This window comes from Notamacropus eugenii, chromosome 2, assembly GCF_028372415.1.
Source record: "Notamacropus eugenii isolate mMacEug1 chromosome 2, mMacEug1.pri_v2, whole genome shotgun sequence".
NCBI lineage: Eukaryota > Metazoa > Chordata > Mammalia > Diprotodontia > Macropodidae > Notamacropus > Notamacropus eugenii.
In genome coordinates this window covers 292,785,887-292,804,298 of record NC_092873.1, presented here as the reverse complement: position 1 = coordinate 292,804,298, position 18,412 = coordinate 292,785,887, and the positions used below count along the sequence as shown (strand labels likewise).

General features: G+C 36.3%; 1 protein-coding gene across 2 annotated transcripts in view; it reads left to right on the top strand.

Annotated features, from left to right (window-relative positions):
- Nucleotides 1-18,412, top strand: part of RSBN1 (round spermatid basic protein 1) — a 61,362-nt gene that overhangs the window by 32,025 nt on the left and 10,925 nt on the right. For both annotated transcript variants that reach the window (XM_072644388.1, XM_072644387.1), the window contains exons 3-4: nt 17,706-17,843; nt 18,134-18,276. In XM_072644388.1, the coding sequence (XP_072500489.1) occupies nt 17,706-17,843; nt 18,134-18,276 (281 nt within the window). The remainder of the gene's footprint in view (nt 1-17,705; nt 17,844-18,133; nt 18,277-18,412) is intronic.

The following is an 18,412-nucleotide window of genomic DNA, read 5'->3' as shown; positions in this document are numbered from 1 at the left end:
ATTTGAAAGCTTTCTACTGATAGCTTGTAGAACTTGTGCTTTTTAGATGGAATTAATAAGTTTAATCCCACTATATGACTTCAGGTTTGTAGTCTTGTATTTTTTTTGGAAATGACCTCAAAATTCTTTCAATTGGTATTTCTTTTGTCTATGTTCATAAATTCTAGGCAATTCTCGTCTATTATTTCCTGCACTATGTTAAGATTTTATTCTCCTCTGTTTCATCAAGCATTGGATCATTTTCCTTGTTTTACAGTATTTATCCATATGTGCCTAAATTTGTTTAAAAATGGTCTGGAGAGGGTATCTTCTTCCTGTTGTTAATGATTTCCCTATTGTCTGCTTATTTTCAGGACCTTTAAGTTTTCTTCTGAGACCTTTGATAATTTTAGCATTTGTTTTTCCTTTCCTCATTGTCCCCTATTAACTTTCTGATTCTGTCTCTTCTGATAATGGTTTTCTTGGGGATTGAATCGCAAACCACCTTTTCCCATGCTGGACAATTCATGGTTCAGAAGCCTAGGTTTCTGCCCCTAATGCCTTTTGGGTTGTCAACACTGGCCCCTTGCTGTGCCATTACCTCAGGCTTGGCTTAGCGTAATGCTACCTAGCTCCCTACATGCAGTGTGTCCTGTTCTCTGTGTCCCTTAATTCTCAATTTAGAGCTTTGTAGCACAGGTGCCAAGTGTTTTCTGCTGTCACACTGGTTTATGTGATACCAGGTTGCCCACACAGGGTACCACTGGGAATGCAGGGCTGCAGTCTTAACAGATTTTTTTTTTCCTTTGAAGAACTGTAGTCTAGACAACTTGGGGCTGAAGTCTCTATAGTACATGGGGGACAGGACTGGAGTGTGGGAATGGGTTTTAAGTCTGTGTTGGTTCCTCGGGTCTATTGGTGCAATCTAGCTATGTGGGTGATGGAGGAGGGGTGCTTAGCAAATTTTGGGATCCAAATGTCAGTTTATGATGTTTTGCAGATTTTTTTTAACCTTATTTTGGGTGCTTTAGACCATGGACTCTGTTGCAGTTGCTTTATCTTTAGCACATAATTTGTGAGGTTTGCGAGATCAAAGGGATCAGAGGAAATGTCTGATCCTCCATCTTGTTGCTCACATGACCTGGAGTCCTAGTAGGAACTTTAAAATACAAATAGAAGTGTCCAGAAAAAAGTAGAAAAGTAAATTTGTTTGAACAACTGGAAGGGAGCTATTTGATGTTTAATGCTAACATTAATGGGAGAGAAGACAGTGTCCCTCCAGAACCCTTAGCATCAAATTCCTCAGCTACATCCATTGCAAAGCCCCCATCTTCCTTCAGAGGATTCTGAAGGAGCCCAGTTTGAAGAGGAGAGGTCCTGGGGAATGATTTTTGTTGGTTTTTATTATAGGAGGGGCTTAAAGAATGGAGTGAGAAGGAAACTTAGAAAGAGGAGCACATATGTAAAAAAAGAGGAAGAAGAGGTATCTAGGTGGGTCAGTGTATAATGCACTAGTTTGAAATCAGAAAGACTAAGAGCTCAGATCTCACCTGAGACACTTCCTTAGCTGGGTGATCCTAGGCAAGTCATTAACTTCTGTCATCCTCAGTTTCCATTTTGTAAGACAGCACCTATCTCACTGGGTCATTGTAAGGATCAAGTGAGATAATGTTTGTAAAATGTTTTTCAGACTTAAAAGTATAGAATACTAGCTATTATTATGAGAAGTATATACATACATGGAGGCAGTGACAGGAGGGGGGACTTAACTGAGAAAGGCAAAGGAGGATTGAACACACATAGAATCTGATGTGGAAAGACATTAAACAACTTTTTTGTAAAGAGAAGGGGGGGATAAATTAGGGCAAGTTTAAGAGGAAAGATTATACCAGAGAGGGAAAAGTCACAAGTAAAACAAACCTGATGATGAAGGATAGATTAAAAGTAGAGGAAAAAAGCAAAGCAAAGAATTAGAATCCAAGGGGGTTCCTTAGGCACCTTTGATTATTTGGCAGTGAGAGAATGATTGTACAAATTGTGGTAAATGAATGTAATGGCATGTCATTGTACCTCAAGAAATAACAAAATATAGATAATTTTTAGAGAATCCTGGATAGTATGACAGGTTGTAGATGTGAAACGTAGGAGAAACAACTTTGACTAGCCGTAAGAATTCTGATCTATATATTGACTGAACATGTTTCGTGTGGAGATGGAGCCACCTTCTGACAGAATTAATGGGTAGAAGGTACAGAGACAAAAATTTTGGGACATGACCACTGTTTGAAATTATTTTACTGTGTGTGGTTATTATAAGGAATTTTTTTTTTCTCAGTTTAGTGGGGCTCAGGATGTAGTTAGTCATGCCAAATAAAGGAAGACCTTTGTGACATTTTTTAAATGCACAGAAGTTCAGAAGGGAGCACAGTTACGTTAGACAATTTTAAATTCAGCAATACCAAGTAGAGATTTACAGTATCCTGTGGATTCTTCTTTGTGCATTCTGCTGTGAAGATGCAGAGGTTTTTTTTTTTCTCCCCTTTGGTGGTCAGAAAAGCACTCCCATGCCCTAACTATTCCCCCTCCCAAAAGAAAAATGGTATTGTATTTCTTCCCCCCCCCATGAATAAAATTTTCAAATTACACTCTGAGCTGCATTTCTACTATGTGTTCCTTAGCTAGAGAACTTAAATAAAAATGAGACTTAAGACTCTGTCTTCTAATACGAGCAATAAATGATATGATTTCATAGTAAGGTTATTACTGTGAAATCCAATACACCAAAATCAAAATACCACAAGTAGTTTTTAGTTACTTAGGTTTAATGGAACATTTTCCCATTGCAATGAAAATACACAATTTACCCTAAGTTTTCTTGAACTGGTTCTTAAGTTGTTCTGAGAGCTACATTGTAGTATAATAGTTTCAGTGGCTACTAAATGCACAAGTCACATTTCTCTAAGTACTTTTATAAAAATCTTACTGCAGTGCTTCACCTGGTGATGGAGTTGACCTTACTGTCTCCAAGGTAGGCAGTCACCAGTGGGACATGACCTCTGGCAGGTTCTACTAAGCTGGAGAAACTGTAAGTTCAGTAATATGAAATGCTGCCTCCCTGGTTACACTCTAGTAAATACTGACTGGATATTCTTTCATGCCCTTGATAAACTGAGCCAAGGGAAGGAGGAAGCCTATTTGTTCCTCCTCTCTGCCATTTCTAGACCCTCCTCCCACTGTCACTCTGCAGCAATTTTTGAGGTTTACTTCATCCTTATTACTCCCAATCTAGATCTTTAATGTGGTCATTTACTGTCCTCCAAACCTCCTCTCTCAAATAGTTGACTATCTGGCACTCAGCTTTCTTTACCAAACCAACCCTCATATTTGAGGATCTTAAATATATATGTTGATGTCCTCTTACTTTGGTGCCCCAGTTTTTTTAGCTTCAAAACTGCCAAGACCTACAGTTTAGGTCCTATATCTTTGGCCTCCAGAATGGTAGTCGTACTTTAGAGCTCACCATTACACGTATTTCTGCTCCCTCTATGATCTTGAGCTCTGGAAGTCTCTGATCACAACATAGAATTCTTTCATCTTTTTCTCCTTTCACACTCATTAGCCTGTAATTGACCAGTTCAAATATAAGCTGTTCTCTACCTGCTTTACTAAGAAAGGTCAAGGCCATCCAAGATGAGTTACTTCTCCATTTACTCCACACCTTAACATTTTTCTTTAGATTCTGTCCTGCTATTAGTGTTGTTTCATCTTTCGTCTCTCCTTACCTCCCAGCTCTTTCTCTAAGAGGAATATGAAAATATGAATCTTAATCAAGAGCTATTCATCCCATGAATAAGTAAACAAAAGATGTGAACAAGCAGTTTTTAAGAGAAAAGCAAGCTATTAACCATCTAAGAGATAACTCCCATTACCTAAGTTGTCTATCAGTTATGGATCGGAAAAAGTTCATGACCAAATAAGAGATAGGAAGGATCCCAAAAGATAAAGTTTCATTTTGATTACATAAAAATGTTTTTGTAGAAACAAATCTAATAAAGCTAAGATTAAGGGAGAAACAAGTAGGAAAAATTTTTGCAGCAAGTTTCTCTTATAGAGGTCTCCATTTCTAAGATACATAAAAAACTGATAGAAATTTATAAGAATAAGATTCCTTCCCCGATTTGGTAAACGATCTAAAGGATTCAAAACAGGCAGAGTTCTCAAGGGAAGAAATCCAGGTTATCTGTAGTCAAATGAGAAATTTCTCTAAATCTTTAATAATTAGAGAAATGCAAGCTATATATGTTAAGCTATTCTGAGGTTCTATCTCACACCCATCAGACTGGCCAATGATGGCCAAACAAAAAGAAATGACGGGTGTTGAAGGGTTGTGGGAAAAACCAGGCCCAGTGATGCATTGCTGGGAGAGCTGTGAATAGTCCAACCTTTCTAGAAAGCAGTTTGAAAATGTGCACAAAAAGTTATTAAAGAGTGCATGCTACCATGGCTAGTCCTATATCCCAAAGACATAAGAGAATGAGGAAAAGGTAGTATGCGCAAAAATATTTATAGCAGCTGTTTTTGTAGTGGCAGAAAGCTGGAAACTAAGGAGATGCCCAGCAATTAGGGAAATGGCTGAACAAACCATGATCTATGAATGTGATAAAATACATCTGTGTTATAAGAAATGAGGAAAAAGTTTATTTTAAAGGGGCATGGGAAGATTTGTGTGAATTGATGCAGAGTAAGTGAACGGTACCAGAAGAACTTTTTGTACTATAGTATTAGTATTATAAAAAGGGAAAATTTTGAAGACTCACACTGATAAAAAATGAAATGAGCATAACCAGGAACACAAGTTATGCAATGACATCACTGAATATCTGGAGGAAATCTATTTACCAGCTGCTATGTTGTCACAAAATGCAAATAAGAAGAGAAATAAAACCCAGAAATTAACAGCCTCATATTTTGGATTGAAGCAGAGTCTAAAAGTTATGCTTAAATTCTTTCTGCAGTCTGTCAGTAGTCACTTACTAAGCTCTTTCTGTTTGCTAGGCCTCTGCTGTATTGCACTAGAAGTGGACAACTAGTTCTGGCTCAGGTAACTAAGAGAGTATAGTTTGGACCTTGGGACTGCTAACTAAAAAGTAAACTTGGGATACTGCAACATCATTATTGATTTAAAGGGGAAAAAAATCTGAAGTAATTCATCATCAAATACAAAGAAAGAAAAGGAAAGGAAATAATAAGCATAAGTAGCATATTGTCTCAACTTCTAACAAACTCCATTTGAACAACTCTCTCGGACTACCTTTTGACTGTTTCTGTAGTCCATTTACAATTCCAAGCTTCCCTACCCTTTACCTACAGTGCTGTAAACCTGTAATAGTCCACTTGAAACAGTTTACCTCCTAGAACAGAGCTTTACTTTGGGAATAAAATATGTGTTTAAAAGGATGAGCTTTTCCCCTAGTTACTCTCCCAAGGTTTTGTTTATCTTTCTGACTAGACTTTTTTTTTTTTTAAATTAGAGGCTTATTGTGCTGTTACTGCTGGAGTTAGTCTTAATCACTCTTTTTTCAGAAGTTGGTGACTTTATAAGGTAAATTTCCTAAAGGGTCAGATATGTTATTCTTGTTTATATAAACATACAAAGTTAAGTTCCTCACACACAGGTATAAAACTTCCATACCAGAATTATACAACGTCTCAGTTTCTGACATCAGTTTTTGACAAGTAGGAGAAAGAAAAAAAAATAAAAAGGAAGAAGAGACCTGGGAAGAGAATTAGAGTTTGGAGTTTTTAGAAGTCTGTATCAAGACCACATAAGAAGTCTGTGTACCAAGATCACAGCTGTTGTTTGCTTCTGATATTTCACAAGTCACTGTAGATTGTAGAGAGAAAAAAGGGACCTTCTAGGTCATCTAGTTCAACCCTCTCACTTTACAGAGAAGGAAATCAAAACCAAGGCAGTTGGTAACTTTCTCAAAGTCACACAGAGAAGAGTGGAATTCTAACTTATGTCTTCTCTTCAAATCCAGTATTTTCCCTGTACAGTGTTTGTATCAGACATTGGCAAGGAAAGTGCTAATAGTTAATGTTTTTCTAAGGGATAAGGTAGCTCAGAGTATGAAGGGAAGCTAAAATGGTTACTCAGTAACTTCTGGTGACTAGGCAGGCACAAGGGAGTAATCTGAGGGAGTCGCAGAAGTGGTAAATTTTTATTCTTCAGGTGTGGAGGATGGGAGAACTATTCCAGTGGCCAAAAAGAATTGTGCTTTTTCTTTTTCGGGAGGGAACAATTTTGTATGCTAATAAAAGGCTAAAGATTCTGGTAGAAGAGGAAAAAATAGGTGGAAGGGTGGGGAGAAAGTTGTACTGTTGGGCAAGAGGAATTATTCCCTAGAAATAAAGAATAAATATTTCAAAGAGAATAATAAAGAAAAATACTAAAGATGGCAAAAGACAATCCAAACCAGTATCTAGTGTTCTTGTAACCAAATGTGCCGCATGCTTTTGTGGGAGAGATTTCTGTAGGTTCATATTATAGACGAGAGATTCTTGTTAAAGAAGACCTTTGAACCTTCTGAAAGAAGCCTAATTCCCTAGAACAACGATCATCTGTAGGTGTTACTTGGGGTAGACATGTTTGTGGTGGCTGTAGGAAAAATTAAGGAGTTGTTGGTCACTGGCTACCTGCTGATGGTATGATAAGTGTGGCTCTGTCTTACCCTATACCTTATAGCAAGTCTTCCCCTTCTGTGCCCCTATTGCTCGCTTTCTGACTCTTTGCCCTTTGATTGCAGTTTTCTTGAGGGCTGAACTTCAAAGCTGTCTCAAATTTCTGGCAACCTTGTTCACATTTCACTGGCCTCAGTCTCTGTCCCAGGAGGCCTCCTAAGGGACAGAACTGGCTTCAGATGGATTCTGAGGCCTTTCCTTTTAGGCAGACTTAGTGAATACTTACTCTAGAGCCTTACCTCAGTTCCCTCTGATCATTATCACAGCACAAAATGCCAGCCTGAGCAAATTTTGGCCTTTTGATTTTCTTTGGCACCAGGAGGAAAGGGTGGGCAGAGTTGAGTTTGGTTGCAAGTCCACACGTAGACTTGAATACTTCTGCCAGAGGATGGTGGGGAGGGGTGCTGTTCAGTGAGCACATTTGGAATTAGCCTTCTCTGCGGCTAGTTAATTGGATTTTCACTTTGTGAAGGTTGTTGGTGTTCTGGACTGTGAAAACAGCTAAAATTGCACATTATTTCCTTTTTTTAAGAGAGATTTGAGTAGTTGTGAGGATTGCAATAGTCCTGTGACCCAGAACTCCACAATTGCCCTTTATGCTGGACCGTGCTTTCCTGTCTAGAGTTAGGCTTCCAGAAAGTTCTATCCTTTTGTTGTAGTTCTTCATATAGGGCTAAACTGGACTGTTGTTTAAATATCTGAAGTCAGCTATTGCGTCCATCATCAGGCATACCTAAGGCAAGAGACCAAAAGACCAACCTTCTAGTCTGTCTTCCTGCCTCAATTCTCGCTCCACTCTAGTCCATCTCCTGTCAGTTGCCAAATTGATCCTCCTAAATCACAGATCTGAACATGTCACCCCATTTCCACTCAGTTAACTCCAGTGGCTTCTTGTCATTGCCGGGATCAGATAGAAAATCCTTTGAAATTTAAAGCCCTTCTCAATTTAGCTTACCATCTCCTAATTTTTCCATTCTCTTTACACTTTGCTTACTCCCTACCACATACTCTGTGGGCACAAGATTCAGAGGAAATAGTTTTCTCTAGAGCGAAACCATTATAAGTCCCCCCCCCCCCCCATCCACCCATTCTTATCCATTTCCCATTGCAGATATATTCTGCCTCTACCCTCATGTGAATGTTTTGAAGTGGGATCCCCTCCTTCCACAGGATCAAGCTCTCACCTTTTCATTCCCCTTATTTCAATCCTTCCTTCCTGTCACATCTCTCATTTTCCCATAGCCCTTTTTCCTGTTGATAGTGATTATTGAAGTTATCATTCCTTCATTGTTTACCCATGGACTTGATTAGATTATATCACACATTCTCCTCTAACCTCTATCCCTAACTCAATTACTAGGTATTTAATCCATTTTGTAATTTTAAATAGAAATTCTCTTCTTCCTCTTGGATTTTTCTTAATAATGAATGAATGTGTGTACTCATATCGAAAAGATTGATTTTGTATCTTGTTGCTCTGTATAATGAAGCTATTAATTTTAATCAGTTTTTTTATTGATTCCCTGAGGTTCTTAAGGAAAATGGTTGTATTGCTTGCACATAGAGGTGAGTTAGTGTTATTATTATCTGTTTATTCTATCATTATCCTTCCTTTTAATGCATTTCTATTACTATATTAAATAATAGCAGATAGATTTTCTGGCTTTGCCTCTGATATTTTTGGGAAAGCTTACTATGGCTTGTTACAAATAATGCTAACTTTTTAGTTTATGAAGGAAAAGTTCTTTTTCATATAATTTTAATACTTTCAGTATAAATGCTATATTTTGTCAAAGGCTCTACTATTGGTATATAATTGGTTTTATTATTTTTCTTTTTAGTATAGTTTATTATACTTATAGCTGAACTAACATTGAATTCTAGTCATAAATTCATACTCGTCAAGAATAAATTTTTAAATATTGCTGTAGATTCTTTGCTAGGTACCTTATTCAATACTTTGATGTCTGGGTATTTTTCATGGTGGTATTGGGGGTGGGAGTGGTGTACATGTGTATTTTTTTCCCCTCTGATTTATTTCTACCTGGTTTGGGTATCAGAGCACTTTTGTCTCAAAATGAGTTGAGTGATATTCCTTCTGTCTCTATTTTTGTAAAAAAAAAAAAAAAAAAAGGTAGCATAGAAGTTATTAGGTTTTAAAGTGCTTGATAGAATTAATTCGTAAGTCTTTCTGAAATTACAGCTCCTTTGGCTTTCTCAGTTTTCCTTTCAGAGATCAAGAGGTTTTTGTAAATATTCATTTCATTTGCTTTCAGTTTTGTTGATATATAAGGTTGTATTAGATAGTATAGTGTAGTAAGGTTGTATTAGATAGTATAATTTTCTTTATTTCATAAGACCATAGATTTAGGGCAGAAAAGGGCATCATAAGTTACGTAGGCCTTACCCTTTCATCTTAAAGAGGAAGAAACTGAGGCAGAGATTTTTTTGTGTGTGTGTGCAATCAACAATGGAGTTCTAGAATTTTAATTTGTGGGTTCTCTGACTCCACAGTCTGTCGTATCATACTGCTTTTCCATTTCTTGTGAATTTCCCTTTTTCAATTTTTTATTTTGGCAGTATTTTTTAAAAAAGAATTTGGCAAAAATTTTATATAACCAATAATCAGACTATCCTTAGTTTGTTTTTTTGTTTTTTTTTACAAGCCAATTGTTCTTTTTGTTTCTAATTTTGGTTATCTTTTTTTTTTAATTATTTTTCTAAATTTCATTATATTTATGCTTGGGGTAAAGGAGATTATTTCTCTTTGTGGGTTTTTTGTGAGGTTTTTTTTTTTTTTAAGCTGTAGGCTTAATTTACTGCCCAGTATTCACTTTTGTCTGTATTATGTTGAGAAAAAATTTCCCTGATAATTGTTTTTAGTAGCATCTCAAAAATTTGAGGGTATCCCATTATCATTCTTTACAATAACATTTAGTTACCATTAAAGTCTCTCCTTTTTTGTTTCTTACTGATTGCACTTTTCAACAGATGCAACAAGGGACAGCTACTAAAGGGGGTTGAAGCTCTATGCTTTAGTGGGGTGATAACTTGACTTAAGAGTCAGGAAGATCTGATTTCATGTCCCAACTTTGTGAGATTTCTCCTTGCCCCTGGCAGCTCCAGTAGATAGTTTTAGAATTGCTGTCTGTCTGCAGTAGTTGAGAGAGTTTCGACTGGGCCACGTTCTATTCACTGGAAGTTCAAAGACAAAAAACAATCGTCCTTTATAAATATGGTGTCTCTACCAAGTAATACAAATCCGGAGGAAGAGAAAACAATTGGGGGTCTCAGGAAAGGCAGAATAAGAGGTGGCCTCTGAGCTTTGCTTTGAAGGAACCTAGGAAACATAACAGTGATAGTAGCTAGTGTTTTTCAGTTTAAAGTTTGCAGAGTGCCTTATGAGTATTCTCATAACAAGCCTAGAAGGTAGTTATTATATGCACTTTACTACTGAGAAAACTGAGACAGAGGTGACTTGCTACTAAGCTAACTTTGAACTTAGGTCTTCCTGACTTCCAGTCTGACTGTATCCACTGAGTCATCAAGCAGCCTATGAAGTGAGGAGGAAATCTACTCTAGGCCAGGAGACAGTGCCTGTAGAAAGCCTTAGAGGTGAGAAATGGAATGTTGTGTATGGCCCACAGCCATCAGGCCAACTTGACTAAAATAAGAGTGTTCTGGGAGGGAGTAATAGAAAGTGAGACTAGAAGTATAGGTGGGACCCATATTGTGGAGTGCTTTATATGAGGAGTTTGTATGTTATCCTAGTGGCAATAGAGAGCCATTGAAGATTTTTCAAGTAGGGGAATGTTTCAGATTAATTAGCTGAATGGAAGATGGCTTTCAAAGGGAGGAAATTGGAAGCAAAGACATCAAGTTGACTATTACAATAATCTTGGCAAGAGATAGGTCATATGAGTGGAAAGAAAAGAATGGCTGTGAATGATGTGGAATCTAGGAGCCTTGACCACTGATTGGATAGACAGGGTGTGATAGGACAACACAGCACTCAGCTAGTAGGAGAGGAGCTACAGAGGTGGAAACCAACAAAATCTGGTTTCCTCTAGCTAGCTGATCTTCTGAATCAGTCTACTGTTATTAGAGGTACATATATACATGATCCTTGTCACAAAATAAAACTATTAGAATTATTGCTTGTCACAAGGAAGGAAAAGAATTAAGTACTTATTAAGTGCTTGCCTGTGTATGTGCTGGGTACTGCATTAAGCACTTTACAAGTATTATTTACCTCAGGATGCCCATCAATTGGGGAATAGCTAAACAAGTTGTGGTATGTGATTATGATGTAATACTATTGTGCCATAGGAAATGATGAGCAGGATACTTTCAGAAATTGGGAAAGACTTACATGAGCTGATGCAAAGAGAAATGTACTGTGTACAAAGTAACAGCAATAATGTAAGAGGATCAGCTATGAATGGCTTAGTTATTCTTAGCAATACAATGATCCAAGACAACTCTGAAGGACTTAGGATGAAAAAATGCTATCCATCTGATGGTGTCTGAATAGAGATTGAAGTACTTTTTTTTGCTTTATTTTACTTGAGTTTGTTTGGGGTTTTTTTGTCTATGTTTTTTACAACTTGACTGTTATGGAAATGTTTTGCATGACTGCACATATATAATCTATATTGAATTGTTTGCCTTCTTAATGGGGGGAGGGAGGGAGAGATTTGTAACTCAGTTTTAAAAGTGAATGTTAAAATTTGTTTTTCCACGTAAGTGGGGAAAAATAAAATACTAATTTTTTTTTTTGGAAGTATTACCTCATTTGATTCTCACAGCAACTCAAGGAGGTAAGGTGCTGTTATTATATGCATTTTACAGTTGGGAAAACTTGAGGCAAACAGTGGAGAAGTGATTTGCCTAAGATTACACAGCTAGCATCTGAGGCCAGATTTAAACTCAGGTCTTCCTGACTTCAAGATCCAATACTTTGTGCACTATGCCACCTAGCTACCTCTAAGTACTCTTAACAGGTAATTCTATCTGCACTGTATCTTGGGAATTAACACAGATGTATAGGACCAAGAGCCATTCTCCAGTGAATAACTGGTCAAAGGATATGAACATTATACCCTCTACATAAATGATTGTTCTAAATAATATGGGAAATGTGCATGAAAATAGCTCTGAGGTTTTGGCTCTTATCCAAATAATTGTCAATCCTGGAAGCACTATGGAAAGATGCTAATGCACTACTGACAGAACAGTGAATTGATCCAACAGTTAGGCATTACACTTAAAACTGTGACCAAAATGTCCTTATCCTTTTGACCCAGAGATCCCAGGTCTAAGCATATTCCAAGAGGTTCAAGTCAGAAAGGTCCCATAGACACCAAAATTTCTGTAGCACTTCTAGACGCTCATGGGGTTGAATATAATGGGATGTTACTACGGTTTTAAGGAACAAATGCAGGTGGGGTGACTAGAGTAACAAAAATAACGTGGGCAGACCACCACAGTTTGGGAAAATCAAAAAGTGAAACCAGGCCAAGAAGCCAGGCTCTGAAGGTTTAAGAAAGTGTCTTGCTCTCCTGTTGTGGTGAGGGAGACAGCACCTAAGCTGTCAGATCCAGTGGATGTTTGGGGTTTTGCCAAACTTTTCTTTTCTCTGTCTTTTTATTTTCTATTATGAGGGATTTTCAAGATTTAAAAAATTTAGAAAAGTAATTAAGGGACTGCTCTAGTAGTTAAGTGGGAGTGTGGGTAAAGAAGGGGGTTCTTTTTTCTCTTAGCTCATACCCAAATCACCATTTTCTCTATTTCTCTAATCAGCCCTCCAAAGCAGTATTTTTTAGCCCCTTTACTGATCTTACCCTCCCACTCCACTCCACTTCTAGCTCAGTCCACTGTCAACTTTATTGTATTTTGACTGTGATTTTTTAAAAAAATTTCCCAATGTAGATATGAGAGAAGTTCATGTGATTCCTCCCCCCATTTAGACTTCTTTTGGAATGGCTTTCACAGCAAGTACCCTGATTAGCATAAACGTTTGGAAATCACTCATCCTTTTAAAAGTCGTCGTCTCCTCCTTGAAGGTTATACTCAGTATTGTAGGTGTTGGGTGAAAGTCATTTTATTTTGACTTTGTAGAGGAATGCTTTTGTAGATGACATTGCAACAGTTTCTGTACTTGCTCTTTGTTCTCATATTGCCCTCTTGCCCAAATCGTTGACTTTAGGCAAATAGATTTTCATACGCTAAGAAACAGTGGAATCTTGTTGAATTGTTGACAAAGGAGGGGTAGGGGTCTTTGAGAAATAGTGACACAGATTGAAAAGACTCTTGGGCTGTTGCTAGCCTCTTGTTTCTGACTCCACTGTGTAGATTGTGAAATGAGAAAGAGTGGTGAGATAGTAGTTTGTGTGGCCTTCTCTTCTATTCTTTGCCATTTCTCTTCTTTTTGTTGTTGGTCTTTTTATTTTCTTTGGCTGATTTCTTGCTGTTTGAAAGTGGTTAGGGGGGAATTGGGCTCAGACCCACTATCTTCTGGTCATCTTGATAGAAGGCATATAGTTTCAATTGAGAGGAGAAAGTAGGTGTAGGACATTGTTTTTGTTGTTATCATTGTTTATCATTTTCATCTTTTAGGTACTTTCTTCCTGTGACTTTGTAGTACTCTACCCCCTTGAAGATGGTCAGTACTAGCATAGATCTCATTCTGTATCTCTCTGGTCCAGCTCTTCTTGTTGACTTTATCTTTTTAAGGACTCTTTCTACATTTGCATATAGCATATTTGGGGCTGAGTTTTTAAGTTCTAAATGTTGTGGTTCCAGTGTCAATGAAGATAAAAACAGGTAATTAAAGTTCCAGTTTTTTGTCTTCTTAGCTTCAGCTATGACCATTCTTGGAATGATAAGACTTCATTATCTCATGCTAAGCTTTCAGTGTGTTTTTGCATCAGCTATTTCTTGTTGTTTTGAGGAGATGCTTTTGAAAAGCTTTTTGCTATCTTCCTCTCTAGTTTGATAAATAAATGTTGCCATTGGCTTCCATCTCAACCTTCTGAGGAGAAATGAAGTATTTTCTGGCTAAGGCAGTTTTTTGGTTATATCAACTGCTTTAAAGCCATTAAACTTCGTGGAAACTGTTGACAATAAGGTTAATATCTTTATCTTTTTCCATTTCCCATTTTTCAGCATTGATAACTTGTTTTAGCTATTAATTATGAAGTCCTTAATGGCTTTACCATTTCATCTTTATCCTTTCTTCAAATTTTATGTTGATTTTTTACCTTTTCTTCAATTAGCAAATGGTTTAACTATATTTGGACTCTGATTTTGTTTCAACTTCCACATCAGTAAACATTTCCTTTCTGCTAAAAGTCATTTTCCTCTTTTGTGATATTTGGGGTTATCTAGTGACTTCTGATTTTATAACTTGAAGAAAGTTTTCATGATATAAAAGTATAAGGATTCTGAATAGTCTAGAAACCTTGTTCTTTCATTTCTTAAACCTAAATCAAACTTTGTACATTTTGGGGGATATCACCTTTACCCACCTTTGTAATTTACCACCTGTTTTCAAAGTATATGGTTATTTGGTTTGTAGGATGTTAAGTTCTCTGTACAATTTTTCTAATTCATCCCCTGCAACAGGGTGTTTGTATATAAGCTTCAGTTACATTCTTGGAAGAAGTTTTACTTTGTCTATCATGAACACTAAAAATGAGATGACCAGATGTCCTATGAAATTATTACTTATCTATCCAAAGATATAATAATAAAACAACCTCCAGTTTCTTTAGTTACCCCTTAAACCTGTAGTCCATTTTCCCATTTAACTTTAATCTTTATCTTCCAGTTTCTTTATCTTGACATGTCAATATTTATATAGTTAAACTAATATTCTAGGTGATCTAAAACAACATACTATGTGTTACTTAGGGACCACCTAGGTAACACATAGTTATCTACTCCCTTTCAAGTGGACTGTTGTGCTTCAGACAGCACTTAGTTTGTATGTTTCTGAGGTTGTTGTGACCAAAGAAATCACTACCTTTTGGTCAGTTTAATGCTCGTGAGTCCTTTTTTTATTATTTAGCTGGATTGATCCTTATATAACAAATAGTCTTTCACCAAGGTCATGCTTGGAACTTTTTCGGTATAGTAGCACCTGCTAGGGTTTGATCTCTGTATCACCTCTGAGAACTTAACGATTGGAGTATGGCTTGAGGGGCATTGCAGACAGTAAAATTTAAAAATTGTTTAATCTTAGTAGAAATGAAAAGTTTGCTTTAGGGATAACAACCCCCCCCCCACCCCGCCCTACCCCCCGCTCCCCAAAAGACTACTACTTGTATCCCTAACTACTGCATGATGATTGTGTATATCATTAAATGTGTTAGATTTAATTAAAGTTTGGGGTCTGTCCCTCTACCTACCCTTATTGTAACAGCATGTTGCATATATAATGATCATCTGTATTTAGCCTTTTAAAAATTAGAGGGGATTATTGATACTCATCCCAAACGAAATTATTGCTTACTTGCATCGTATTGTTAGGACAGAAGAGTAACTTCTGCCCAACTTGTTTTGTGAAGGTGATAGGAATGTTTTGCACACCTATTTTGAACCTGCATTTGGGTCAGTTTTATCTTGACTGTGAGATAAGAAGTGATTTGTCTGAAATTGTGTTGTCATAAAATTAGTAGAAATGTTAGTTAGAGCCCTGAGTTTTGAACGCATTCATTCCTACATGCTTGATACATTAGACTTGCTCCTCACCCTTGGGAAACTTATGGGGAAATAAGTATACATATAGAAAATGACAAGAGTAGTAAATCACTAGAACGGTTTCTTAAATTTTGTTTTAGGACCCCAAGGACCAAGAAACAGTCCAAGGGTTTCTTGAAAGTAAAAAAGTGGTAATGGTGGTAGGAAAGCATGACAAATAATCACTTTTTTCTGTGTGTGTGTCCCCCCTCAATTGCTTGCAATGTGTGTCTTCATCCCATTAATGGGACCACCAGAAATTAGATCATATAGCTAAAAGTTGGTAATCATATTGACCTGGATTGGTTATTGATTGTGCCCATTATATATCTGTAACTTAAATTTTTTTTCTGATTTAACAGGGGAGTAATCATGTAAAACAATTGGTGACCATTTCTGTTTTTTCAGAATTTTTTTAACTAAAAATATTTTTATACTAGTGCCCATTAGGTACAATTAAGGAAATGAAGACAAAGCAAATATCATATTAAACCAACACTGATAAAATAAATATCTATGAATTTAGAGTACCAAATCTGGTTACAAAAGAAACACAGATTTAACTATAGCAGTCTCTAATTTGAGTTTACTTGTAGTGATCTTGATAAAACAATATGTGTTTAACAAAATTTTAAGTTATAGTTTTGTGTTTTTGTGTAATTACAAAGGCATTTACAGATGTAAATTCAAAAAACAAAATTCTTGAAATTTTAAAGTCACAGTGTGATTAAAACTACAATAATACCTCATACAAAAACTGGTTAATGTAAGTAAAGGGAAAAGTGAAGTTGTGAAAACATCTTACAGAAATACATAAATAGATGTATGATCTCATTAATCTGAATATTTCTTTCAATCATGCAGATTAAAACCTGACTGCCTATCCTATAAGACTCTTTCCCCATCATCCCTTAATTTGCCAGTGAGGAAACCAAATGTGTGCTAGAGATCTTACTAACTTTCTCCTCATATCTTATGATTATAAAATAATAAAGTGACAGTGAATAATCATCATAAATTTTTTTCCCACTCAGCTGACTAGATTTTGTTGTTAGTTTTGGAGGTTTTTTTTAGTTGGGAAATATTTTTTTAAAATCAGCCACATTTGGTGTAATTTAAATTCTTCACTTGAAGTGTTCCATTGAATTTTTAAAAATAGTTTGATAACCATTAGATTAAAGAATAATGTTGTTGTAGTACCAAATAAGTTGTTTGAATTAGTTTGAGTACTTTTGTTAGCCCTGTGCTATTTTTTATGGAGAGAGGTGAGCTGGGAGAGGGGGGTTCTAAGGAATTATGAGACTTGGTCTCTGTCTTCAAGAAAACTTACCTCACTAAGGAGACTAGATGCATATTCATACCAACTTCGCGTATTCTAGGAATATAGAAATATAGGAATGGAAAAGATTATGTGGCCAGGGAAGGAAGAGGAAGGCTTCCCAGACAAGATTTAAGCCCTGATGAACAGAGAGAATTTGGATCACTAGAGTTGACATCTTAGGCAAGGACCACATACTGAACAAAGTTATTGACTGGTGGAATGAGTATCTTATTTGTAGAGTTATCTTCCCTAGAACTTCTATAAAGTTAATTTTAAAGTATGGGAGATAAGATTTGTTAACTAGCATGGGGTCAGTTGAATATATTTAAATATTATTTGATCTGTTCAACAAGAAAAAGCAGTAGTTGCTCCTAGAAGAATAGTGAGGAATATTGCTTTAGGAAGCATGTGCTCTGTATTTATAAGTTTTAAATATATATATATACACACATACATATAATCCCTGCTAACTTTATTTTGTTAGCTAGTTGATTCCCTCTTCCATCTTTGTATGTTAAAATGCTTTTATATCACACTTCAAAGGTTGCTTTGGATGGGTGGCAATCTGAAGGTATCATGAAATGTTGAAACTAATTTCAGATACTAAATCTTTTGGCTTGTTGCACATCTCAAGCTTATATGTGGCATATAGTCAACCTCTGGTGTGCTGGCTTAACTAAATAAAGGAAATAGATTTATAGTTGATTGGGCATTTATTTAATTGGACCTTGTGTATATATTTGCCAGTTGTTGTAGTTGGGTAGAAGTGTTTTTATAACTATTGCCTTCCTTTATCCAAGGTGCTGACAAATGACTGTTTAGCATGTAGAAGAAGTAGCAAATTTGGAAATTATGCCTTGCTCCTTTTATTGTGGAACAGTGTACTTCAGTCCTTATTTTTTTTTCTTCTGCTTAATCTCAGGTCAACAGGACATACTGCTGTGGAACCTACCGCGCAGGTCCTATGCGGCAGATAAGTCTTGTTGGAGCAGTAGATGAAGAAGTTGGTGATTATTTCCCAGAATTCCTTGATATGTTAGAAGAATCACCATTCCTGAAAGTGAGTCTTAATTCAGATTGTTAATTTGTAGTTTAGATTACTTATTTGAAATATATATCCATAAGGTAATTCATTCAATTTGACTGCTTTTAAAAAAAGACTACCAAGATAGTTTAGAAGTATACTGAAAAGATATTGGCACTGAAATTTTATTTAAAATTGTTTTCTTAGATGTATGCCACTGTATGACATAGATTTTATTTCTTTACAAGACCTTACTTTTTAATAAATTGTAAATCTTTTTTTTATTTCAAATCTCTGTATTGATTTGACCTGTCTCGTTTTTTTAGATGACTTTGCCCTGGGGTACACTCTCTAGTCTCCGGCTCCAGTGCAGGTCCCAGAGTGATGATGGCCCTATAATGTGGGTGAGGCCAGGAGAACAGATGATCCCTACAGCAGACATGCCAAAGTCACCCTTCAAAAGACGCCGGTAAACATTTTGTGTTCCCCTTCCAAAAATGCAAAGATTAATTATTCTTTTTCCTGTTTTTGGTTTCTAAGGATTATTATCAATTTATCCAAATGGATCTATTTAGCATAGTATTATGAGATAAGATCTAAAAGTT